The 27,437-nt window shown below is 35.1% G+C and overlaps 1 protein-coding gene across 2 annotated transcripts in view; it reads left to right on the top strand.

The window, feature by feature from the left end:
• Nucleotides 1-27,437, top strand: part of Nipbl (NIPBL cohesin loading factor) — a 159,486-nt gene that overhangs the window by 118,529 nt on the left and 13,520 nt on the right. For both annotated transcript variants that reach the window (XM_021208299.1, XM_029543956.1), the window contains exons 20-38: nt 263-363; nt 2,383-2,521; nt 4,216-4,298; nt 4,838-4,970; nt 5,580-5,723; nt 7,780-7,869; nt 8,867-9,081; nt 9,175-9,277; nt 9,778-9,876; nt 9,969-10,115; nt 10,954-11,088; nt 13,687-13,785; nt 14,640-14,693; nt 18,448-18,556; nt 19,597-19,733; nt 23,014-23,154; nt 23,344-23,437; nt 23,971-24,125; nt 25,072-25,162. In XM_021208299.1, coding sequence (XP_021063958.1) covers nt 263-363; nt 2,383-2,521; nt 4,216-4,298; nt 4,838-4,970; nt 5,580-5,723; nt 7,780-7,869; nt 8,867-9,081; nt 9,175-9,277; nt 9,778-9,876; nt 9,969-10,115; nt 10,954-11,088; nt 13,687-13,785; nt 14,640-14,693; nt 18,448-18,556; nt 19,597-19,733; nt 23,014-23,154; nt 23,344-23,437; nt 23,971-24,125; nt 25,072-25,162 — 2,269 coding nt within the window. The remainder of the gene's footprint in view (nt 1-262; nt 364-2,382; nt 2,522-4,215; nt 4,299-4,837; nt 4,971-5,579; nt 5,724-7,779; nt 7,870-8,866; nt 9,082-9,174; nt 9,278-9,777; nt 9,877-9,968; nt 10,116-10,953; nt 11,089-13,686; nt 13,786-14,639; nt 14,694-18,447; nt 18,557-19,596; nt 19,734-23,013; nt 23,155-23,343; nt 23,438-23,970; nt 24,126-25,071; nt 25,163-27,437) is intronic.

Here is a 27,437-nt window from a genome sequence, read left to right as displayed (position 1 = left end):
AAATCTTGTCATACTTCACTATCCAAAGTATCATGTCTCTCTAAACAAAACTTCATACTCTCTCACTTTGAAAAATAAATAACAACATTTGAATGTGTTGCTTTTTATCATTATTGCTCAACATGTTGAAAACATTTTAATTCTAGATAGCATGTACACTCTGGTTTCTCTTCAAATAATAGAACTCTCTATTTTATGATAGTATTTTTATTATGTTTCTGCCATAATAAGTTTAATTTGTAATTTTATAATTACTAAACAGGTATTTTCAAGATATGAAAAGCATAGGCAGTTAATATTGGAAGAAATTTTTACTTCACTTGCAAGATTACCTACTAGCAAGAGAAGTTTAAGGAATTTCAGGTAACTATGGTAGAATGTGACTAATGTGAAGAACATTTGAACTGTCATATACTTACTTTTCATTCCTGTCTGGTTTATCTTTGGATGTTTATACAAAAGAAGTACTCATAGATAGCTTGGATATGTGAAATAATATAGCATATTTAGGGAACTTAATGATATTCATTGGTTCTGAAATAAAAGCATCTATGTCAGCTTGAGCTCTGTTAACATTTGGACCAGTTAATGTCTTCATGTCCAGGACTTTCCTGTGCTTTCCATGTGCTTAGAAGCATTCCTACCCCAGTAGAAATCTCTCCTTTCATTTGCAACAACAAAAACATTTCTAAGCACTAGAGATCAAAATGAACTACAAGAAAAGCATGAAGCATGTGATCAAAAGACTTAAGACAGTTTTAAATTGGTTTTATGAACTGTGATAAGAAAGGTGGACTTAATCTTTAGACAATGTTAAGCTGAAACGTGGCTTTAAGAATAATGTAGAAGGGCTTGGGTAATGGCTTAGACGTTAATAGCATTGGCTACTCTTCCAGAGAAGGATTCCACATTTGATTCCCACATGGTAGCTCATAAGTGTCTGTAACTGGTCTTAGGGGATATGACACCCTTATCTGGCTTCTGCAAGGCATCACCCAGGCACATGAAATGCAGATGCGCATGCAAGCAAAACACCTATGCATATATAAAGAAAGTCTCTATGGGCACTAGGCATGCACATAGTACACAGACAAAACACATCCCAACACATAAAAATAAAAATCTTTTTTTAAAAGAAAGAATAACAAAGAGTAGACAGAGAATTAAATACAATTTAATCACTAAGCACATTCATAAATGAGTTATTCACTGTTGTAATCAACTTTATTGTCTGTTATCATAGGTAATCATCATTATTCCTGATGATTAAATGCATTGGCCTGGTCTATAAGGTTATTTTTTTAATTGATTTTATAAAATTATATTTTGAACTAAGTGTGTTCTGATAAACATCTGTTCAACTGAAGAAAAGTGCTCAATATACAAATAAATTCTTACACTTTTACAGTGTCTATAAACTAAAACACTTGGAGATTAAGTTTAATGTAATCTCATCCTCTAGCACAGATAATTAAGAATTGATAAATAACAAGATTCTTCAGTGAGTAAAAGGCCTTATCACTAAGCATGATGATCTAAGTTCAAACCTTGGAACCCACATGTTGGAAGGAGAGAACTGATTCCCTGAAAGTTGTTCTCTAAATGCCACACTCCACGGTAGCAGGTGCACACATGCACAAACAGTAAATGAATGAATAAATAAATATATTTATTTTGTTTTAAGTTAACTAGGGCCATGTATGGTAGTGTATGCCTATAATCCCAGCATCTGGGAGACAGAGCAGGGAGGATTGCTACAATTTAATGGCTAGTAAGTTGTACATAGCAAGTTCTACACTAGCCTTTCCTCTAAAGCAAGACATTGTCATTATATACATACACATCCATGTAGGTGGTTTTAATCCCAGATCACTACCCTACTCATTAGAGGTGGACCAAAATACATGGGTATTTGGAAAACCTCAGAGTTTTGTTGTTATAATTTATTCAATAATTCATTGTTTTTATCTGCAGTGCATAAAAATATAAAATTTTTATATTAAATACTGTAGTTTTTCCTCTTATGAATAGGCATTATTTGGTGGTTTTTCAAACCGGTTTTAAAAATATACTTGAGGCTGGAGAGAAGGCTCAGTGATTAAGAGTACCGGCTGCTCTTCCAGAAGACCTGAGTTCAATTCCCAGCACCCATATTGTAGCTCACGATTATTACTCCAGTTCCAGGGAATCTGATGCCCCACACTGACTTGCATGCAGGCAAAAGACAAATGTATATAAAATAAATAAAAGTTATACTTAATAACTCTGTCAGAGTACTTAATAAATGGTAAAGAAAGCATATTGGAAATTTCAGGTGGTAATGGATCATATGTGTGATTCTTTTTATATTCTGTAACTTAAATTGTTTCTTCTTCATTAAAGGTTAAATAGTAGTGATGTGGATGGAGAACCTATGTATATTCAGATGGTTACAGCACTAGTTTTACAACTTATTCAGTGTGTAGTTCACTTACCATCATCAGAGAAGGATCCTAATTCAGAAGAAGACTCAAACAAAAAAGTAAGGAAATATTTAGGTTTTATAACTGTACTTTAATGATTATAAACACCTTTATAATCATATTTATTTTCTGTAATTCTAAAACTGAAATTCTTAATTAGGGGTTTATGACTGGGGTTTAGATTTCTTATAGAGCATGACACAGAAAATGAGTTGTGGTTCTGACTCTCTTTTGTACACTATGAAACACATAAGTCATAACAACACCAAACAGGTGTGTTAGGGCAGCTGTAAGCCTCAACTGTGAAATGAATGTCAGAGGAAATATTAGAGTTAGGCTCATGTGTATGCATGCACATAAGTCCTATGGAATTGACATGGAAGTGACTTCATGTTCTCTGATGAGTAACCACAGCTAAGGTTGCTTTTGGTTTTACACATTCTATCAATACTTATTTTTGGATCCTATAGGGTGTTTTATTTCTTTGTTATGTTTTGTTTCGTTTCGTTTTCCTGTAACCCCCAACCAGCTAATTCAAACCCACCTACCTCTAATCCCTCCAGTAATTAGATGTAGCCATTTTTATTAAACCAACAGATTTAAATTAAGGGAAAAGTTTGCACAGCTAAAGCTGGTAAACGTGAGAATTCACTCCTAGGCAACTAGACCTTCGGGTACAGAATTTAGCACTAACGTGTGCAGCAACAAACCAAACATCAAAAGCTAATATTTACTCAACATTTTTGTCAGATTCTTTTTGCCTTGAGTTTGACACATAACAATTCCATTATAACTTAAAGCTAAGAGTTTGTTTAAAATTGTTGTGGGATACATACCTTTACTTTCCTGGAGCCATCCACATTTCCATCTCGGTGATAGTTCTGTTGCATGTTACTGTAAAAGTCCGCCATGCTCTTTTTGTATTTATCACAGTTTCTTCAGCTGTGGATCTCTTGATCTTTACATTTCTACTGAAAGTTTAACATTTCTCTTTATACTATAGTGGTTTCGTAAACTTTGAAGTTAGAATATTCTTTGGTAGTTGAATTACATATATCTCTTTTAGCTAGGATACTGACTAATATCCTAACACTAAACTATATATCTCCAATTCTAAAAAACAGTTTTTGTACTTTGACTCCATTGCTTCTTGTTCTGATATGAATCATGATTTTAAAAAAACTACTGGTAATATTTAATTACATTTCTCATTTTTAATAAACTAAAATGAACTCTACCATTATTTCTAAGTATTTGTAATGTTTTACCATGTGTTTAGTACGCCACCTGTGGCTTCTCCCATTTTATATAAAAGAATATCTTAAATACTTGAGTGTTTTACCTCTATTTGATAATCCATGGCAGTAGCTGCTGGCCTCAGTTCTCCATTATTTCTTTTATCTTTATGACTTAGTTAGGGTTTTACTGCTGTGAGTAGTCACAACAAATCTTATAAAGGACAACATTTAATTGGACTGGCTAACAGGTTCAGTTTCAGTCCATTATTGTCAAGGTGGGAGCATGGCAGCATCTAGTCAAGCATGTGTGGTGAGGAGGATCGGAGAGTTCTACATCTTCATCTGAAGGCTTCTAGCAAAATACTGACTTCCAGGCAGCTAGGATAAGGGTTTTATAGCCCACACCCACAGTGACACACCTACTCCAAGAAGGCCACACCTTCTAATAGTGCTACTCCTTGGGCGGAGCATATACAAACCATCACTTTTTACAAACTTTTTTTTTCTCATTCTAGGTTGATCAGGATGTTGTCATTACAAACTCTTATGAAACAGCTATGAGAACAGCCCAAAACTTTCTCTCCATCTTTCTTAAAAAGTGAGTAAGATCAACAGTGTGCTTTTATTTTCCACAGTGTGGAGTGGTCTCTGTAGAAGAAGATTAATCAAGTTATCTGCCAGTACCAGAACCTCAAATACACCTGACCTTTAAAATGAGGAAGAGATTTAAAAATTTTTAAAAAAAAAATGTGATTTTGTTTCTCTTGAACCCCCCAAATTTAAGTATTTCATTGTTGTACTTCTAGAATTTTTGTCTACAAAATTTTGATGCATTCTGTTTGTAAAGCAAAGTTTATGGAAAGAGTTTATATCAAGGTTCATGAGAATTAATGATAATTATCCAAAAAATTAGCAGTTAAGAATTGTTATAACTTGGAGAGGGTAATGATACTATCAGTTAATATTCTTTACAACTCATGGAAAACGCAATTGCAGAAATAGAGTTTTTTTTAGACCTCATTTAATTTAACGTACTCTTATATATCTTGTTACTAAATACAGGGGCAGGGGAATCTACTTAACAAAATTCACACATTATGAAAATGAACATCTTTTTCATTGTTTTTCTTTGACTAGATGTGGTAGTAAACAAGGTGAAGAAGATTACAGACCACTTTTTGAAAATTTTGTTCAAGACCTTCTTTCAACAGTCAATAAGCCCGAGTGGCCAGCTGCTGAACTACTCCTTAGTTTGTTAGGGAGACTGTTGGTAAGAGAATAGCATTTAAAGATTATTAATTACTAGAAGACAACATAATGAGGATATACTCTGATTCACAGATGATGAATTCTTTAAAAATGTGTAAGAACATGAACATTGCATCTATTTTTGCATGTGTATAACTGTACATTATATCGTCAATACCCGTAGAAAGCAAAATGTGAATTTTAGTACTTTGATTTTATTACATATAATAGCATTGCTTTTTAAGACAGTTTTATGGGATGGGAGCTTGTATTTGTTATATTGTTGGTTTAAAACATCTCAACTATGAGTCCTGAGTTACTGCAGTTACCCATTTAAAAGCATGAAACTGACGAGTAAGAACATTCTTTTATTTTTTAGATTATGTTTAAAATCATGGCACTTTTAAGTTCTCATAGTACAATATAAGTAATGGAAAGAAATACTGTTATTTCTCTTAATTTTAAAGTATATTTGGAGTGATATAAATTGTTTCAAAATTTTAGTAACCTAACTTTTTATAAACTAGAAAAAGTAATGGTGCTATCCTGAAACTATGGGAATGATTTGTAGACAACAGAATTTTAGTCTTTAGAAGTTCTTAATCAGTAGTATCCCATCTTTGCTGTTTAGGTTCATCAGTTCAGTAATAAGTCAACAGAAATGGCTTTAAGAGTGGCATCTCTTGATTACCTTGGGACTGTTGCTGCGCGACTGAGAAAAGATGCTGTCACCAGCAAAATGGATCAAGGCTCTATAGAAAGAATTTTAAAACAGGTATTGAAAGAAAGGATTTAAATTAATATATAAATAGTTGCTTGTTTGTTTGCATTTGGTGTGGGAGAAAGAGACAGGGTCTAATATAGTCCAGGTTGATTTCAAACTTGCTGTGTAGTCTGTAGTTGAAAGTGGTCTCCAAATGCTGGAAATTACAGGCATGTGTCACTAGGCCGGTTTATGGAGTGCTAGAGATTGACCCCAAGGTTTTGTGAGTTCTAGGCAAATGTTCTACTGCTTGAACTATATTATCCAACACTACACGTTCTTTCTTCACAGCCTAAGAATAGATTTTGTAGATTGAAGTAAAGTGGTTTTTGTTACGCAGTCCTGAGTGTGATGAGCTCTCAGTATGTTCCAGGCTAACCTCGAATTCATAATGTCCCATAACATATGCATGTTTTTTCTTTCTGGACTAATTTTAATTATTTACAGGCATCGTGTACCATTATGTCTGTCCCCCCCCACGCACACATACACACACACATACTCCTCTACCACTAAAATTTTCAAATGTGATTGCCTACAAAAGCAACACCAACACTGACAGTCCTCAAGAAATTGTCCTAAAGATAAATTTTTAGGTCCTTCTCTGGACCTGCTGAATCCAGAATCCTAGGAGTGTGTCATAAAATTATAATTAATGCTAAATTTTGAGTGCTGCTTAGTATATATTTGTACATATAAGAATTGGCACATAAATATTTATAATACACTATCAAAAGCAAAAATTTACCATTACTATAATACCAGTGAATATAATACTTAGATTATAATCCATTACCATCTCTTTTTTTGGAGATTTGTTTTATTTAATTTATTTGTGTGAGTATGTGTGTGTGTACATGTATATGCACGTGTCCATGGAGACCAGAAAAGTCTTATTGGATCTCCTTGGAGCTGGAGTTACAGACATTTGTGAGCTACTGAATATGGGTTCTGGGATCCAAGCTCCAGTTCTCTAATAGAGCAGTAAGCACTTTTAACCACTGAGCCATCTTTCCAACTCATTATTTTAATGGTCAGACTGTCCTTATATTTGACTAGTGCAGTACCTTTTGAGCTAACTTGAGTGTATGCTTTTGTTGTGTTTGTGATGTATGTGCTTACTCATTTGTGTGCACATGGGTGTGGGGTGCATGTGTGCATGAGCATGTGGGTCCCAGAGGTCAGGTCAGGGGTTTCTGCAGTCCTTCTCTACCTTACTATCATTTATTAGTTAAAGAACTAGGACTCCTTGAAAAAATAAATGAGCCCACAGACGAGAGGCTGAAAGTAAGTTAGTAAGTTTATATATAATTTAAAATCAAGTCTTCAAAGAACAATTGGAATGGAACAGTACTGGGGAGATAGCTCAATTAAAGTACCACACAAGTGTGGGACCCAAATTCAGATCCCCAGAATCCACACTAAGCAAACTCAATTAAATTCCCAGAGCCCACAAATACACTCTCTTCCTTCCCCTTAATTTTTATTTCTGTAGTACTTTTAAAGCCACCTGAAATATATAGTGCATATCAGTATAGCTGTTAATATTTTTCATTTACTAGATTAAAATTTTGTTGTATATTCATAAGGTCTAAAATATACAATGAGTTCAAAATGGTTCTTGGATATGTGAGTCCTGTCTCTAGGGGAAAAAATAGCGTTTTGTTTTGTTGTCAAATGTAAATTCTGTACCAGAGCCAGGAAAGGACATTTTTTTGTGATAATATTTACATCAACCACTTAATAAACTTTTTTTAAGATTGAATATAGTTCATAAAGCCAAGATCAAGTAGCAGTTTGTTTTTCAGAAATCATACTTTTTAATTCTTACAATAACTATACTTGGGTGTTTCTCATTTTCCCCCATCAGGTATGTATCTACATCTACACAACCTATTAAAGCATACCAGTAGCTTAGTGCTTATGTATCTGTAATTCCATCTTTTGGAAGGCTAGGGCAGAAGCTCACAAGTTGGAAGCCAGACATGCTGGTTCAGAAGTGGGTGGGGAATCAGTAATAAACAAGCCAGCCATCGATAACTTTATGGGTGCTGTTATTTTGGTTTAGGTTTCCGGAGGAGAAGATGAAATCCAACAATTGCAAAAGGCATTGCTTGATTATTTGGATGAGAACACTGAGACTGACCCTTCGCTAGTGGTAAGATATGTGTTGCCTTTAATTTAAATTGTGTTCTAAAAGTGAATTGGGGTGGAGAAAGAGGAAATAAGATATTTGGAAATGTTTTTATAGATTTTTGTCTTGGTTTGCTTTTGGATTTTTGAGACAGGGTTTCTCTGTGTAACAACCCTGACTGTCCTGCAATTCACTTTGTAGACCAGGCTGGCCTTGAACTCAGAGTTCTGCCTGCCTCTGCCTCCTCAATACTGGGATTAAAGGCATGTACCACCATTACTTGGTTTATAGATTATCTCTAAATATAGGCTAATCCTAAAAATGAGTATAGGTCACTCAGTGTTGAAGATGTTCCATTAGCACATACAAAGATATATGTGTGTATACAATTCTTTGAAAATTAAGTAACATTTCCAGAATATAATAGGCCCTGTATATAATTTGTACATTTTGTAGGCCTGGTGTAAAGTTTATAAACAACACTGCACATAAACGCATGGGGTGTTTTCAACTTATCTTTTAACTAGTCCGATAAAAAGAGTTGGAGTAACCTCTGTATTGTTTTAGCTACCTAAGACAGATGTCTAATCTATAGTCTTAGAATAGATACACAGTTCTGACCTGTTTTATTGTATTTAATTTGTATATTTCTTACACAGATAAGAGTTGAAAACAGTTGGTGGTCTTTTATCCTCACTACTTGATGCATTCATTCTAAACTTTCCCAGTGGTCTTACTACCAAATCTTTCTGAGAGGCATGTAAATGTCTACCTCAAGTAGTTGATAGTACTAGTCTATCTATATTTAATACAATCATTTTTATTAAGTTAGTTTTTTACATTAACAATTAAATTTATAATTAAATGTAAAAAAAAAGAAAATTCTGTAATAGAGGATATTATCAGTCTTTTAAATCTGCTTTCTGATAGAGGTTATTTTAAAGAAAACTACAGCACTATTCCTGACTAATTAGAAATGTTATTAATTGTATCAACTCAAATTTATCTAATGTCTTTCCAGTTTTCTCGTAAATTCTATATAGCCCAGTGGTTCCGTGACACAACTCTGGAAACAGAAAAAGCAATGAAATCACAAAAAGATGAAGAATCATCTGATGCAACACATCATGCAAAAGAAATTGAGACAACTGGTCAAATAATGCATAGAGCTGAGAACCGGAAAAAGTTTCTTCGAAGCATTATCAAAACCACACCTTCTCAGTTCAGCACATTAAAGTAAGATGCAGGGGAAATGGGCTAGAGATCTGTGAAGTGTATATATCTATTTAAAAGAACATATCAAGTCACACACAGTGCTTTCTGTTGTAGGATGAACTCTGATACTGTGGACTATGATGATGCGTGCTTGATTGTTCGATATTTGGCCTCTATGAGGCCGTTTGCCCAGAGCTTTGATATTTATTTGACACAGGTAAATTGATTGATCTGATTATTTTTTTCTTCTGGTTACTTTTGGAGATGGTGGACAGTATGTTATCTTTGTTGAGGGTAGTGTCGATGGATTGTGGAAGCAGCATTTGTCTCTGTTCCTTGTTGTTCATTAGCTATGCCTGCCCTCTACGTATTGATCTTGTACAAACAAATGGACATGTGTTTGTATGGCCCTATAAAAGTAAATTTTCATTTATCAAGTCATAGCAAATAATATTATCTTTGATAAAAGTTACAGATAAGATTTTAGTGAAGCTCAATGTTATTAAATATATAAACATAAATGTATATGTATGTTTAATTGAGAATACTGAAGTAAAGGAAAATACTGAAAATATAGAATACCTTTTATGTGTACTGGTCTAACTTAAGATTTTGAACTAGTAAGATGATAGCTTACACACAGAAAAAAAAACATGTATTTTCATGCTGTATTGTGTTAAGTATTTTAAAATTTATGAGAAAATGTTTGCCTGGCAGATACTACGAGTTCTTGGTGAAAATGCAATTGCCGTTCGAACAAAAGCCATGAAGTGTTTGTCTGAGGTTGTTGCTGTAGACCCGAGTATTCTAGCAAGGGTAAGAACAAAAATACTTTATTTTACTTTTCTACTCAAATTTGAAGCTCCTCTCTGCTGCTATGACATTTTGTTTCTCTCCCTCTTCTTTAGCTTGACATGCAACGTGGAGTTCATGGGCGATTAATGGATAACTCCACTAGTGTTCGAGAGGCAGCAGTGGAATTACTAGGTCGATTTGTCCTGTGTCGCCCTCAGCTTGCTGAGCAGTATTATGATATGCTGATTGAAAGAATATTGGTATTTGTCTTCTATTTTATAGTAATTTATAAATACATAATTTACCTTAAACATCATACCTTATTTTAATTTTAGTATAAAATTTATAATTTAATCTAAAAAGAATAAATGTGAATTACATTTTTTTCTATTGCTTAATCTGAACTGTATCACCATTCTAAAGAAGGCTATGCTTTGAAGAGGCAAGTGTTATACAGCCCATTGTTGGTAAAACTTAGATCCGTTTTTCAGTTATTCTTAGGCCAGTTTATAATCACTAATTAATAGTAATTATGTATGATAATTAACTGTTTTTGGACAGGAATCTAGAGTAATTATATTGTCTTTGCAGTGTGGTGTGTCTGTCTGTCTGTCTGTCTGTCTGTCTATGTACACATTACTTCCATGGCAGGCAGACCACCCACTTAAAGCATGTTGATTTCTTATAGAGCTATATACATTGATGCATTAGCACACAGTATTATACATTGCTGCAATGATAAGGTTTTGTCATTACCATTAGTATAGTACAAAAATAGTTAATTCAAAACGTTTTACTTGATTTAGCTTAAACACTTTGTTCTCTACATCATAGATGGTACTTCATATGCTTTTGAAGTACCAGACACTATTCTGAAATTTTATCACCTTAGTTAAATCCAGCAAATTTATTCTCTGGTCTTGTGTTCATTACTAAGTATAGATAGATGTTGTGTCATATTTTAAATATATGAAAAATAATCTTCAGTTAACAAATAGGGACTGTAATTATGAGAAATTTTTAATTTTATTTTGTCAAATTTCACACACCTAAAACATGTGAATTTTTCTAACATTTGAAAATACATTTTGTTCTTAGGATACTGGTATCAGTGTCAGGAAAAGAGTAATAAAGATTCTAAGAGACATCTGTATTGAACAACCAACATTTCCAAAAATTACAGAAATGTGTGTAAAAATGATTCGTAGAGTCAATGATGAAGAGGGCATTAAGGTAAGATGAAAATCTGATCATATGGAATTTCTTTTTTATTAATGTTACAATTTTTAGGTGCTTATTTAATCTAATTTTTTTATTTTGTTTCTAGACTTTACATTATTAAAATGTGATCTTTTCTAACCTATTCAACCATTACAGTATTTATTTAACTGTAATGACTGTATTCTATCCAAAATTATTACCAGATTGAAGTTACATTGATTTTCAAGTAGTATGTTATTGATTTTCAGTTACAGACTTGCCTACATCCTGTAGGGCATTTTCTTAATTGAAGTTCCCTTCTCTCAGACGACTTTAGCTAGTGTCTGGTTGACATAAAACTATCCTGTATAATTGACCCCTTGTCAGCTTGACACACAAACACTGGAAAGTCACAACCTTTCTTTTCTTGTTTATCCTCAAGATCTAACATTAATATAAACACCATAATTTGAAACATTTTATACACTTAAAAAGTACCACAGTATTACAAATTCAAACACTTTCAAGTCTCTTAAAGCAGAAAGTCTCCCAAGTGTGGAGAAATTAAAATCAAAATTAAGTTAAAACACTTCTATTTCACGAGGGAAAAAAATGAGGGCACAGATAAATGCAAAACCAAATTCCAACAGTGTAAGTCACTCAATGTCCAATATGTAGGACTCATTAATGATCTTCCAGGCTCCTCCAAAGGGCCTGGGTCACTTCTCAGGTTCCACAGTCTGGGAAACACACACCTTGTCCTCTGAACCCAGGCTGGGTCCACTCCACACACAGCTGCTGCTGTTTCTGACAGTCCTTTTGTGGTATTGGCATCTTCAAAATGCTGGCATCTCCCATTGCAGCTGGGCTTGCTTTCACCAATAGGCTCTCTTCATGATGCAAAGCCTCAACTTTTCTGCTTGACCACTTCAGTCCTGGGGCTTCCACTGCTACTCTAGCTACACCTTCACAGGTGGCCTACCCTGACATCTTAATAGTGCCAAAACTCAGCCGCGCTCCATGACCCCTTTTTGCCTTCAAAACAAGTACCACTTGGGAGAGATGACCAAGTTTGGGTGGTAGCACAAGGTACTATCTTGGCTACCTCTGAATACATCTTTTTTAGGCTGACTCTAAGCAAACACTTCTCAAAAGATTTCACCTGAGCGATGCTGGTCTCTGCTTAATAATCACCAATTTGTCAGCTCCAGCTGGCCAACATCAATTGTCACAGTAAAGCAAAGTTTGTTCTTTAGTGTTTCTAGTGTTTTGTTAACTTATTCTATAGCCCTAGCTTACCAAAACCACAAATTCTTAACTCAAAATAGAAAGCAGCTCTGATAGTCATTAAGGAACTCTCAAACTACCTCTACTTTCTGCATTGCTGTCAGCATTCTACCAAGCTCCCACAGAATAGCTCACCAAGCTTTAAACACCCAATGTTTTTTCTTGCCCAAAGATCTAAAGTCCTTCCACAATCTTCCCAAAAATAATCTATGATAACAGTGGTCCACTCTCCTGGTACCAATTTCTGTCCTGGTTAGGGTTGCTAATGCTATGATTAAATATCATGAACAAAGGAACCTCGATGTGAAGAGGTTTGTTTAGCTTACTGTTCGCCTCACTCTTCAGCATTGAAAGAAGTCAGGACAGGACTTCAAGCAGGGCAGGAACCTGGAGGCAAAAGCTAACGCTTACTGGTGCTGCTTACTGGCTTGCCCAGCCTGCTTTATTATTGAACCCAGGACCAATCTTAAGGAGGCATTTTCTTAATTGAGGTTCCCTCCTCTCAGTTAACTTTAGCTTGTGTTGATAGAAAATTATCCCACACAAGTTTCTTCCTTTAAAGCAATAAAAGGGAGCTTTGTATATCCTGGGTAAGAGCAATTTTTTACAAACATAAGAACCTGAGTTCAGATCTCCAGCATCCACATAAAAAGCTGGACATGACTGCATGTGCCTTAACTCTAGCATTGGGCAGGTGGAAACAGGTAGGTTTCAAAGGCTTTCTGGCTAGCCAACCTTGCTTCTAGTTGAGTGAGAGATCATGTCTCAAGGCAGCTAGGTGGAAAGGTGATAGATATAGACACCTGGATGTCCTGTTGCTCTTTTATGTGCATTCATGGGCGGGATGTGCGCACGCACACACAGCTATAAAAGTGGTTTTAGTCTGATCAAAAACAATTCAGGGGCTGAAAAGATGACTCATCATTGTGCTTGCTGGTCTTGCAGAGAACCCAGGTTCAGTTCCAGCACTTAGACCAGGTAGCTCACAGCCACCTGCACCCCAGTTCTAGAGGACCCAACACCTCCTCTGGCTCCTGCAGGCACTTGCACACAGGTGATGCATATACACACAGGCACACAACATATACATTTTTTTCTGTTTTAAAAGTATTTTATGCAGAAGTCGTGGGTTAAACTTAGTTTTACCCATCCACTATTTGAAATCTTAACCCACTAGACAAAGTTCATAATTAGCGAAATCTGTTATTTTAATCTCAAGAAAACTTTTAATTAATGCAAACAGACTAGCTATAGCTTTGTGTTGGGCTTTAATGGGAATTCACAATTAATTGAAAGGTTGCAGTCTTTGTTAGTAATTGATTGGGTTTTTCTTTCTCCTTCTAGAAATTAGTAAACGAAACATTCCAAAAGCTCTGGTTTACTCCAACTCCACATAATGACAAAGAAGCAATGACAAGGAAAATTTTAAACATCACTGATGTGGTAAGAAGCATGGACAAGGGTGTGGTCACTGTGAGCACAAGGCCAGCTGATGCATTGCCATGGTGACATGCTGTTCCTGTCACTCAGTACTGCTTCCCTTTCTGGGACATCCGGGGCTTAAGAAAAAGAGAAAGGGTTCACACGCTGATTTCTCAATACTCATGTCTATATACATTATTATTGGTGTTTTCCTATTCTTCCATCATGGAAAACAGAAAAAAAAAACAAAAAACAAGAGAATAGATTTTTTTTTTCAGTTACTACATAAATGAGCTATAATTTGCTAATCCAGAATGCTTTCTGTGTGTTGAATATTAGCAATTTTTATATATACTCAGTTACATGGTCAACTCTATTTCACAGTTACCAATAAATCTTAGAGAGCAAAGAAACAGAACACCTTTTTTTTTGTTTGAAACCTTACAGATTTTTCTGATAGAATATGTCAAGCTATTTTTTTTATGGTTTGGTACCATACCAGTTTTAATATTAAACTGTTTGAGTGTATAAGTGTTTGAGTTACTGAAAAAAATAATTTAAGTATAACTTCAAATTAAAAAAGTATACATGCACTTCATGCTACAGCGTAACTGTAATACCTGTTTTCAAATAGACAGCTTCTGTTCTAAGTTTTGAGATAGAATACAATTTCAACATTTTTCCCTTCTCTTCCCTTCCTATAAACCCTCCTATAAACCCCTCCTTGCTCTCTTTGAAATTCATGGTCTCTTTTTTCCTTTTTATTACTTGTGTATGTGTATATGCATATATATTCCACAATGTAACGTGTTCAAGTCTTTATAACGTTATTATAAATGCCTTGTTTTAATAATTTTATTACCTTTTCACCGTAGGTTGCAGCATGTAGAGATACTGGATATGACTGGTTTGAGCAACTCCTTCAAAATGTGAGCGTAATTTTGATAGCATAAAATTTAATAAAGGGTCTTTATCATTCTAAAAAGGAACTTTTCAGTTCCTAAATATGTTTTAGTAGGTGAAACTTATTTCACTATGTTAAGCTATGTCTTAAGTTTGTTATTGAATTAGTTAATCAGTTGAGTGCTAAGTTTTCTGAATTACTAGTTGAAATTCTAGCTATATATTCAGATAATTTTTTTCTTATCCCTTTAATCTAGAATAGTAGTTCTTATCCTTCACAATGCTGCAACTCTTTAATATAGTTCCACATATTGTGATATATAGTGATACCAAACCACAAAGTTATTTCATGTTTACTTTATAATTGTGATTTTGCTACAATTTTGAATAGTAATATAAATTCTGACATACAGATATATGATACGTGACCCCAAAGGGGCCTTGACTCACAAGTTGAGAAGCACTAATCTTAGGCCTACTCATGAGATCTATAAATAAATATAAAAATAACTTTAAATTATATAAAACAAATAATTATTTGGCCTATTACAAAATATCTGGCATTTCTTTTAGTGGTGTAAAATTAAACCACAGTTAGAGCTTTCAGAAGTTTTCAATTAAGAGTGTCCGTCTCCAATCTTTACAAGTTCCCAGCATGTTTCCTTCCAGTCTGTGTAGGAGGTAGGAAATGTGTGTGCATGTGTGGAATCTAGAAGAGAATGTAGGTGTCCTTTCAGTCTCTGTCTTGTTCTCTTGAGATGCTCACCCTCTATCTGAAACTCACCCATTCCCTAGGCTCATGAGCCAGCAAGCTCCCCATCGTCTCCTGTTTCTGCCCGAAGTGCTGGGGATGCAGACACATACAGCCACGCCCAGCAAGTGCTCTCATTCACTGACTCAGTTCTCTAACACTTTAGAGAACTACTTTTTACTTTTTTGGAGGCAGTATCTCATAACAGGGTTTCTCTGTGCAGCCTTGGCTGTCCTGGAATTTACTTTGTAGACCAGGCTGGCCTCGAACTCAAGATCTCCCTGCCTCTTCCTCCTGAGTGCTGGTTGAAGAGAGAGAATTAAGAGTAATTGTTGCCCTTGCAGAAGACCTGAGTTCAATTCCCAGGATCCAAATGACAATTCACACCTGTTTGTAATTCCAGTCGCAGGAAATCTGACAACCTGTTGTAACCTCTGAGGTCATTAAACATGGAGGTAGTCCATATACATACATGCAGGTAAAATACTCATACACATAAAATAGTAAGTAGATGTAAATAAAAAAGAAATAGTGTCTGTAGGTACTACTACTACTCAGTAGGGCTGTACCTTTCTACCCTAGAAATCTAAAATCTGAAATACTCCCCAATTCGAAATATTTGAGCACTGAGCTGATTCCACAGATTGAAAATCCCCCACATTTGGCAGTAGTGGCACACACCTTTAATCCCATGGGAGTTCAAGGCCAGCCTGGTCTACAGAGCGAATTCCAAGACAGGTAAAACTATACAGAAACCCTGTCTTGAAACCCCAAGATTTTTTAAAAAAAGAAAGAAAGAAAGAAAATTCCACACCCAATCTCATTTTGATAGCCAGAACTTCTAGCAATGTATATAAAGAACGTATGAAACTTAAATAAGTGTTAGATTTAGGTCTCTATCCCTTACTGAAGCTTCTCCTTGTGCTGTATGCATATACTCTAAAATCCTGAAGACTAAAACATGTCACGTAAAGAGTTTTATCCTATATAATCACTCTGGGAAAGATTATTTGATAATATTCAAAAAGTTGAATATTCATATGTATTATAGCCCAGTATTTCTACTCTAAGAAGTATATTCAAGAAAACATTGTACATGTGAATTAGAACACATATACAAGTGTGCTTCACTAAGATCTAACTTAATCTTTACACAGAAGAGGAAGTCTGCTGTAGATAGAGCAGGGAAATAATAAACAACCTGAATTAGAGTTATGTCATAATGTTTTGTAAAAACACAAGTCCCAAAACATTAATACTTTTGTTGAAGTTGGAAATTAAAACAAAACAAAAAAAAACAGGACCAGGAGTATAATAAAGGCCATTAATCCCAGCACTCAAGAGTCAGGGGCATGAGATCTCTGTGAGTTCAAGGCTAGCCTGGTCTATAGACTGAGTTCCAGGTCAATCAGGGCTACACATAATGAGATCCTGTGTCAGATTATTATTTATAATTAATACATTAAACCCCATACCCAGTCAACAGTGATAGTGTCATGAACCAAAATTTATAATAAATTATTTTGCACTTACCTGATATCTTAATTGAAAAAAAAAAAGAACAAGAACAGTTTTTGATGATCACCCCAAGTATACCAGTCTAGAGTGTTACGTTCGTTACTGCACGTAAGAGTGGGTCAACGCAGCAACCACAGCTATAGTAACCTCATATACATAAAATAAATAAATGCTTTCTTTAAAAAATAAATTGTTTTTAAAAAAAGTGGATCAATGAAAACTTGTACTTCACAATTGAATTTGGTTAAATCAAGACTGTCTTTCATTTATTTTTTTAATTGAATAGTGATGCTGTGTATATTCCATACTGTTATGGTTGCTGTCACTCATTTTTAATTATCCAGGCAATTATTTTTTAACTTGACAGTTTTATTAAAATTAAAAAAAAAAAAAAAAAAACAGCAGGACAGAGGCAGAAGAATCTTGTTCAAGAACAAGCAGAACTGCATAGACAGACCATGTCCCCAAGGGGGAAGAAAACAGAAAGGAAGAAAGCCATGTTTTTTAGTTAGGATACATAGGAGCCTTGCAGGTTCAGCAGTGGGGTTTAATAAGCAGCTGCATGGTTTGGCTAAAAGGGATAGCTTCCAAAAAGATTTTCAAAAGAATGTATGTCCAGGAAAGGATGCTCAAGCATTGGCGAGAGAGAGAGAGAGAGAGAGAGAGAGAGAGAGAGAGAGAGGAGAGAGAAGAAAGAAAGAAGAAAGAAAGAGAAGAGAGAGGGAAACTTAAGTTTTCTGCATTAAGACTTAGAAAACAGGCAGCCCAGACTATAGTGCTTTGTAAACGCTTGCCTAAAAGTAGCATTGTGCATTTTTAAATTTGAATTTTGTATTGTTTTGCTTCATGTTAGTTCCACTCATGAGCCACTCATGACTTTTTGCAATTCTGTCAGACAATGTAGAGATAGAATGCTTATATTTTTGCAGAAAGTTATGTCTGATAGCTCTGGAAAACTATCCAAGGAAATAAAATGCAATTTTCTTTTAATATCCTTAGAACTATTCAGTTAATCATTATTGGCAAAACAGATATAACTTAAGTCATTTTTCTTCAGTGACTGTAAGAGTGGGTTGGTTTTTGGTTTTTTTTGTTTTTTTTTTACTATAGATAGGCTTCCCTTCATGCTCCTCATTGTTCTTCATGGTATTTGTAAGCACAGTTTCTTAATGGTTTGGCAAAGAATGAAGCAGAAGAAATCTGCCAAAGAACATGCCATTATTATACCCCAGCTAGCAGTGGGTAGAGTTCTGTGGCTGTGGCTGGCATGAGAAAAAAGTTACCTTTCCTGTGTTTCTGCAGTATCTGGCCCTGCACACAGCAGTTTACATACTAAAATTGTTGGCCTTATAAATTACTGATTTAAAGAATATTAATATGTCATGTATTTTGGCTTTATTTGTATTTTAATATTAAGAACTGAAAATACTTATTGACATTTAATGCATGTACTATTATTATTATTGTCTGAATAATTTTACTGGAATTTTTTTCTATATATACATATATAGTTGTTGAAGTCTGAAGAGGATTCCTCATATAAACCTGTGAAGAAAGCTTGTACTCAACTTGTTGATAATCTAGTTGAACATATTCTTAAATATGAGGAATCTCTAGCTGGTAAGCTATTTTATATATTAGTCTGTAAATTAATTTTATGTTATTTTTAAATATTTTGGCTCTTTTCTCAGTTTTACCTCTAGATATGCTTGCCTAATAACTAGATACATCACTTTTAAGGGTAAATTTGTTGGACAGTTCATTTTAGATTATATTCTATGATTACCTAAATAAAACAGTATAATAAAAGCACAATTCTGATTTCCTCTATACATCTTTCAATATATACTTTTAGATATCATATTAAGTAAGAATGAAATCTAGGGCCCAGAATTTTTCTAAAATGGCATCACAAAACTCTTTGGAATTATCTCAATTATAGAAAACTTTCAAAGAAATTGCATTAACTATTGTAATATTTTAAAATATAATACTATATTTCTAATACTATTTATAGTTGTATAAAATTAATACTTAATACTTAATGTTTAATCTTAAATATTTCTTGATCTTAATTTTTAATCTATTGAAACTTTCTATGTAAATTAAGTACTTAATATTTTATATTATCAGTTATATTATATGAGTCACATATTTGAAACCTATTATCAATAATTACATAAGTCATATTTGGTACTACTACATAAAAGCACAGACTTTTACCATCATGCTTCCCATTTCTTGATGTACACAATGAGAAGCTGCAGTAGACCTCAGTTTCTCCATTGGGACTGACTGCATAACTGAGGTGACATTTGCACCTAAGGGAAATGCAGATATCCATTCTTTTCTTACATAGGGCCTCTTGTTGTTTTTCCTTAATTTTCCCTTTCCTCATATATACCTCTTTTTTTCTTTCTCTATTTCTCTAATCATAGACTTCATTGGTGACATTAATATCCACTAATGTTCGATGTTACTAATCATCTCTAAAAATAAGTATTTTTTAAGAGTCAAAATACCTCCTAACTAGCTTCCTTTGACAGTGTTTTGTGTAATTGCATATTGAGTCCTAATTCTCTTTTTGTCACTTCCATTATTTAACATTCTCATTGGTACTCTAAATACAAATGTCTTACTTCTCTCTTTTTTTTTTCTAGACTCAGACAATAAAGGTGTAAATTCTGGAAGATTGGTAGCTTGTATAACCACTTTGTTCTTATTCAGCAAAATAAGACCCCAACTCATGGTTAAACATGCCATGACTATGCAGCCGTACCTCACCACTAAATGTAGTGTGAGTATAAGTGCTTTCTGTTGGTTGGCTGGTTTTCTGAGACAGGGTTTCTCTGTGCAGCAGGCCTGGCTGTCCTGGAACTCACTCTGTAGAGACTGGCCTGCCTCTGCCGCCCGAGTGCTGGGACTAAAGGTTTGCATGCAGCACCACACCTGGCTTGTGCTGGCTTGGTTTTTCCTTTCCTTGCGTGCAACAGGCAGTAAGTGCCTTACATTTAGGAGTCACGTGGGCTAGCCACATTCTCACTGACAGGCACTCTGTATCATTGACTCAAATCTATACTTTAATGCTGAGTACAAGCTATCTAAAAACACCAACTTTCTGATACATTTATAATTAAAATCTAAGTTCTATTTCCCTGTTAGTTCTTACTGTGTAACTGTTTAAGAAATATTGTAACTTTTGTTAAGACCTCAGCTGTGAATAAAGCAGAAATTATAACTTGAAGAAACTTACTATATGTAGGATTCTTAATTTGCAATTCATTTGCTTCTGTAATAGATTTGTTTTACTTTTATTATAGAGCCATATGTTGAATATGGAATATTACAGACATGGATATATTAGCATATGCTAGGTTCTAAAATAAAATGAAAATTCACAGAACATTGCTTAAATAAAAATAAAAAATAATAATGTAAATCATGAGATTTTTTTATACCAGATGTATATCAATTGTGAATTCTTACATATGCTAAATTTTAAAATATTCTAGAAATGTATACAGTTTTTAATTGTTTATTTACTGTGCCTTCATTGTTTCTAAAAATTTTCTTTAATTTATTTATTATCATATTTAAGTACACCATAGCTGTCTTCAGACACACCAGAAGAGGGTGTCAGATCCCATTACAGGTGGTTGAGCCACCATGTGGTTGCTGGGATTTGAACTCAGGACCTTCAGAAGAGCAGTCAGTACTATTAACCACTAAGCCATCTCTCCAGCCCTGTTTCCAAAGATTTAATAGTTTTCTCTACTAGATTTGATGTTTTGGTTTTTTTTGCTGTTATCTATTGTGAGGCAATTTCTGCTTGATTTATAAGTTCTCTGTGAAAACCTCATGACTACTTGAGAAATTTTTAAGAATCAAGGAAAGTAGTATAGAATAAGAAACAAATTAAAAAAAAAAATTATATACTACATCTAAGGCACTAATCCTATCTTCAGATCCAGAAATAACTTAGCTTCATAGATACTGTGGTTCATAGTTCACTCGCAGCTGTTAAACACTGTGACACAGTTTACCCTATGTCACCTGGCACTGACCTCCGCAGTCCCAGCTCTGCCTTGCTGTCTTCCTCAGAGTCTGGCTTATAGTGTAAACCATCATTCTTCTGGCATGCACTTTCAAACACTGTTGCACTCGCTCATTCTATTGTCCACGTTCTGAGGAATGGACTTAGCAGAGCATTGGGGAAATGTAGGGGTTGGTTTGCTTCTTCGTAGGCTTTGTTTGATTTGGGGGAGATTGTTGGATATGATCTTTAGCTCTTTTAAAATGTGGTGCATGAATACTGGAATCATCATTTTTTTTACCCTTTGCTAATAGTCTATCAATTATTAAAAAAATGATTTTCTTTTATTCCATTTCCAAGAAAATTAACTGTTTTTTGTGATACTGACCATTTGGACTTCGTTTTTATAAACTGACTATTCATGGTTTTCCTATTTTCTTTGAATTATGTGCCTTTTAAGTTTTGGAGATTTTGTGAATAACTTAAACATTTTAGTTGTTTAACTAGCTGTAGTGGTGCACGCCTTTGATCCCAGCTCTCTGGAGGCAGAGGCAGGCGGATCTCTGAATTCAAGGCCACTCTAGTCTACATAGAAAGTTCTAGCACAGCCAAGCCTCAGTGGAGAGGCCTTGTCTCCAGGGAAAAGTGTTCATCAATCCTTTGTTTTCTCCTCCTCCTCTTCCTCTTCATCATCTTCTCCTTCTCCTCCTCTTCCTCCTCCTCTTCCTCCTCTTCCTCCTCCTCCTCCTCCTTTTTTAATTTTTATGTGGAAATCATCCTATCCATCTCCTGGAAGGAAAAATAGATATGATATACAAACGTTTTAGCCAGTAAAACAAAACAAAACAAAACAGTAATGTTGCTTTAAGAGAGAAAAATAAGGTGAGCATAAGACAAGGGGAAAAAGACTGTGTTGCAGGGCAGCAGAGATGGCTGAGTGGTTAAGAACACTTGCCACTTTTAGAAGACCCAGGTTCAGCTCCCAGCATCCACATGTTGGCTACAGTTACATCTGTAACTGTAATTCCAGAGTATCCAATGCCCTCTTCTGACCTCCCTAGGTACTAAGCATACATACAGTACATACATAAAAATAGGCAAAATTCTGATACACATACACATTAAAATAAATAACACCAAAAAATTTAATGTGCTTAGTTACCTTTTTTAATCAAAGAAAATCTAAAAGTATAAAATTAAAAAGCCTTCTACCTAGTTCTGGAATAATAAATATATTTATTAAGTAAAATACACTTGCCACAGTATTTCTCAGCTCCAGCACTATTCAGTGTTGGTAAGATCTGTTGCTTGTATTCAACAGCATCTTTTGGTCTCTATCTGATGGATGTCACATCTCACTGTGACAACTACAAATTCTCCTGACACTGCAAAATACTTGTAGGTAGAAAATAGCATTGTCACCTACAGTTGAAAACTGTTAGGTTAATAACCTTCATTAAGAAGGTATATTAGCTGGGAGTGGGTGGGTAGGGGAACAGGGGTGGGGGGAGGGTATAGGGAACTTTCAGGATAGCATTTGAAATGTAAACAAAGAAAATATCTAATAAAAAACCTAATAAAAAAATTAAAATTAAAAAAAAGAAGGTATATTAGCACTTAGATATGACAGTGTTTGTAAAATATTCCTCTAATATTTAAATATTTGTTTAGACTTGATTTGCATTTTTTAGGGAAAAACAATTAAGAGCACTGGCTGCAAGCAACATACATTCAGGCAAACAATCATAGTCATAAATGAAATCCCAAAATTATTTTAAATGTAATAACTTTAATGTTAAGTTCCCTGAGGTAACTGGTAAATTAGTGTATAGAGTTAGACTGCAGACATCTAATGGTCTGTCATGCACTGCTCCTTCTATACTCTGGTGGGAGAACGCTCCTTTCTAATACCTTTGAAGTTTTTTACATAAATACGTACGTACATACATACTGCTATATTCTTATACTCTAGACATAAAGCTGTGTATAGTTTCTTTTTAAGACTTGGTTAGACATCCATAAAGCATTAATTTTATTCTTACAGACGCAAAATGATTTCATGGTTATCTGCAATGTTGCAAAAATCCTTGAGTTAGTTGTACCACTGATGGAACACCCAAGTGAAACTTTCCTTGCCACTATTGAAGAAGATCTGATGAAGCTGATCATCAAATACGGCATGACTGTAAGTAGTTTACCATCTCTGTATTTGAGTCTGTAATGCACAAATGATGATTTATAAAATATCACTTTATAATTTGTCAGAGTTAAGTCCCAAGATCTCTTAAGACAAATATATAAAGGAAAAAATAGTCATATATTTCAACTGTGTTTTAGTTTTTTCTTAAAGATTAACATTTTCTCTATCTTTTAGGTAGTACAGCATTGTGTGAGCTGTCTTGGGGCTGTTGTAAATAAAGTGACCCAGAATTTTAAATTTGTATGGGCCTGTTTCAATAGATACTACGGTAAGTTCAGTGCCTGGGCTTTCCCATTGTTATGACATTGCGCAGTTGTGTCCAGTTGTGTCTGGGTCTGGTCCAGGAGCGCAGTGAGGATACAAGTATGCTTGTTTCTCAGCCCACACTCACACGTGGTCTTTGATCATTCACATTCTCCTTGGTTCAAAAGTTTCTGTCTTTAAAAGTGGTATATTTCCTGGCCCACATAAAAGTAACAGTTAATATCTTTTTCTTACATGATTTTAGCTCTAGAGAAAATGCACAAGCCAGGTAGTAGTGGCACATTCTTTTAATCCCAGCACTTTGGAAGGCAGAAGCAGACGGATCTCTGAGTTCGAGGCCAGCCTGGCCTATAGTGCTAGTTCCTGGATAACCAGAACTACATGGAGAAACCCTGTCTCAAACAAAACAAACAAATAAACCACACATATTATAAATTTAATACTTAAAACTATTAGTAAAAGTTAATTTATTTCATTAGTAATTATTTAAGCATGATCCAAAGATTACTGTAAATAACTAGTATTTATCTTTACTAGGTGCCATTTCAAAATTAAAAAGTCAGCACCAAGAAGACCCAAATAACACTTCACTTTTAACAAATAAACCAGCGCTTCTTAGGTCCCTCTTCACTGTTGGAGCACTTTGCCGGCATTTTGATTTTGATCTGGAAGATTTTAAAGGCAACAGTAAGGTAAAGATCATAGTATTACCTAGTGTGTTGTAAAACATGGTCCTGTGGCCCTGAGCTAAGAATCACTATAATGATCTCAGAAGAAGGCAGCTTTAGAATAATTGAGCTTTTTGGAATGAGTTCTAGTGTAAGCATGATGTCTAGACTTCCTGCTGATCTATGAGCAGTTTCTTACTGATCTAAGACAGATTCCAAGTTTCCACACCCAATTCTACCAGTTCATTAACAGACGCACTGTTTAGAACAGCATACTTGTCACAAACATCAGATGTCACTGTTCTAAAATAAATGGAGGGACTGGAAAGATGCTTCAGTACTTAAAACCGCTGTCTGTTCCTGTAGAGAATGGTGGGTTCAGTTCCCACCACCACATGACAGCTCACAATCTTGAGGAATTCCAGTCCCAAAGGATCTGACACCCACACCTGTCCTCCACAGGTACCATGTACACACATGTTGCAGTCATACAGACAGAACAAATATATATAAAGTTTGAATAAATTAAATTAATTGGGTTGATTATTTTCTCTCCCAGTGTTGTCAGTATTTGCCAGGTCACTGCAGTGCAGCTGTACAATGACACCACAGAGTCCACGTGGAAACTCACATTGTTTGCCTTTAGGCTTCCCCCCTTAGAGTTGAGAATTGAGGGCTGCTGAGATGGCTTAACAGTTTTATGTACTTGCACATAAAACTGATTACCTGAGGTTCATCCCTAGGTCCTACTGGTTTGCAGAAGATAACCAAGTCCTTGGAATTAATTCTGGCTTCCATATATTCACACGGGCACTATGAAGCAGTACATTTTTCTTCTTCCATCCATCCCTCCCTCCCTCCCTCCCTCCCTCCCTCCCTCTCTACCCCTACCTCCTCTTTTTTACACATACTTGAAAACTTACTCTTGCATTAAATATTTTTCTTGAATACCTTTAATATGCCCTCTCAGGTTAACATAAAGGATAAAGTACTTGAACTGTTGATGTATTTTACAAAACACTCAGACGAAGAAGTACAAACAAAAGCCATCATTGGTCTAGGTAAGTTAAGTTGAAATTTCTTAGTAGTTTCTAGCTCTTAGAGGATTAGAGTAAGCTTTTTGACTATTGTGAGTCCAAGTTGTTGGTTCACTTAGACCTGGTTCTGTCAGTGATCTGATATGGAGAGCGCAATATTGGGATTCAATATGGCTGGATTCTGTTGATGCTTCACTCTGTGGCCTTTCTGGGTGTCTCCTCTCTTCACCAGTTTGTCAGTAATGTGGAGATAACAATACTAACAATACTGTCTCCCTCCCTACTTCCTAGAGTTAGCTTAAGAATGCTCTTTTCAAGAAAAGAGGGAAAAAAAAACCCGAGCCAGGTGTGGTGGCGCACTCCTTTAATCCCAGCGCCTTTAATCCCAGCACTCGGTAGGCAGAGGCAGGCAGATTACTGAGTCCGAGGTCAGCCTAGTCTACAGAGTGAGTTCCAGGACAGCCAGGGCTACAGAAGCCCTGTCTTGAAAAACCAAAAAAAAAAAAAAAAAAAAAAAAAAGAATGCTCTCTGAAGCACCATAATACTAAGGACCTGATGAAAGTTTTATCCAATTTGCATTTCTTAAAAATTGTTCTTTTTTGCTGGGCGGTGGTGGCGCATGCCTTTAATCCCAGCACTTGGAAGGCAGAGGATTTCTGAGTTCGAGGCCAGCCTGCTCTACAAAGTGAGTTCCAGGACAGCCAGGGTTACACAGAGAAACCCTGTCTTGAATAAACCAAAAAAAAAGTTCTTTTTCGGTGCAAATAGTGTTGTTTCATATATCTTACTTGTTAATGGGCAGCATGTAGACTTACTTATAGGAACAGTTGGGATACATACCTGGTCCATGTTCAGTTTCTGGAAGCACTAGTGTAATATGTTTTGCAAGCAGCTCTATACAGCTTTCCTAGAAATGCATTAGAGTATAGAGAATTAGGTACAGGAAATCATTACAGTACCTGAATTAAATGTTCTTTTTAAAAAAAGAAATCTAAAACTCTCATGCCTGAAGTCTGTAATAAATTTTTTTCTTATTTATAAGAGAACAGTATGTATTGTACTTTTGGTTTTATTGTTAATGAGTGTTTTGTTCAAATACATATAAAATATTAACTTACTTGGATATGTTTTGATATCACTCTCAAGTTGTAATTTAATTAGTATGTATGGGTAGCCACTGACATTCGTCTTTGAAAAAATGAATGATAAAGCATCTGAGTTACCCAAGCCCTATTAATCATGTTAGTAATATTTATAAATACTTAAAAATAATTGCCTTATTACATCTCATTCCTTTCATAAATTATGTACAAGCCAGGTATGGTTGTGTACACTTTTAATCCCAGCCCTCAGAAGGCAGAGGCAAAAGCTGGCAGATCTCTGAATTCCACCCAGTCTGGTCCACACAGCTGGTCGCAGGCCAGCCAGGGCTGCATAGTGAAGTCTTCTCTCAAACCTAGAGAGAAGGCAAAAGTACTTACAGTTAAATACAACCATCATTTCTGAGAGTTTGCCAGTGTATAGCCTTAAATATTGAGTGTAGATAATAAGTTCAATGGTATGACATAGCCAATTATATTGCAGATAATTCGGAGAAGAGTAAATGAAGTTTTAATTTAAGAAAGCAGCACTGTAGAACAGTTTTTTAAAAGTTACATGAGACATGATTATTCTGTATGACCTTGGACTAGCTGTCTGATCGCTGCTGTGTCTGGTGGTTTGGTTTTGATATTAATAATGCTTGTTCTCATCAATAGTCTTAAATATTTTCTTATTAAACATTTATCTATATGTACATTGATAATAACTTCATTTTGCTGCTTATTAATTTGTGGTTATGTTAGCATTGTGGTCTCAATTTAGGGCCATTTCAGAAAGAATTAGGAAGATGATTTTACCTCTACTTTAAATTCTGTTTCATCAGTGGATTTAGTTCAGTAGTTTTTACATTGTCACTGTAGTACCTTCTGTTACGGGTCTGAGAAATGTTTGCAGACATTACATCTTAAGTCCTGACAGCATCCCTCTGAGGTAGGCGGGCGGTAAATATTATTGTCCCCATTTTACAGATGGAGAATTGAGGCAAAGAGAGATTGTGTGACTCACCCAAGGTCACACTACAAGTCAGTGGTGGAGCCAGGAATAGAACCCAAGACTCCTGACTCCTAATCCACTCCCCTAGCCACTAGGCCCTGCTCCCTCCTCAAGGTTTCCTCTTGTGTGAAATTCTCCTTTGAAATGCAATTTCTTGTTTTTAATTCATGGGGAAAGAAGTACCTGCTGTATTGCTTCTCTAGG

The sequence above is a fragment of the Mus pahari genome, chromosome 11, assembly GCF_900095145.1.
Source record: "Mus pahari chromosome 11, PAHARI_EIJ_v1.1, whole genome shotgun sequence".
NCBI lineage: Eukaryota > Metazoa > Chordata > Mammalia > Rodentia > Muridae > Mus > Mus pahari.
Note: the sequence above shows the minus strand (reverse complement) of the source record. Positions and strands in the feature narration are given on the sequence as shown.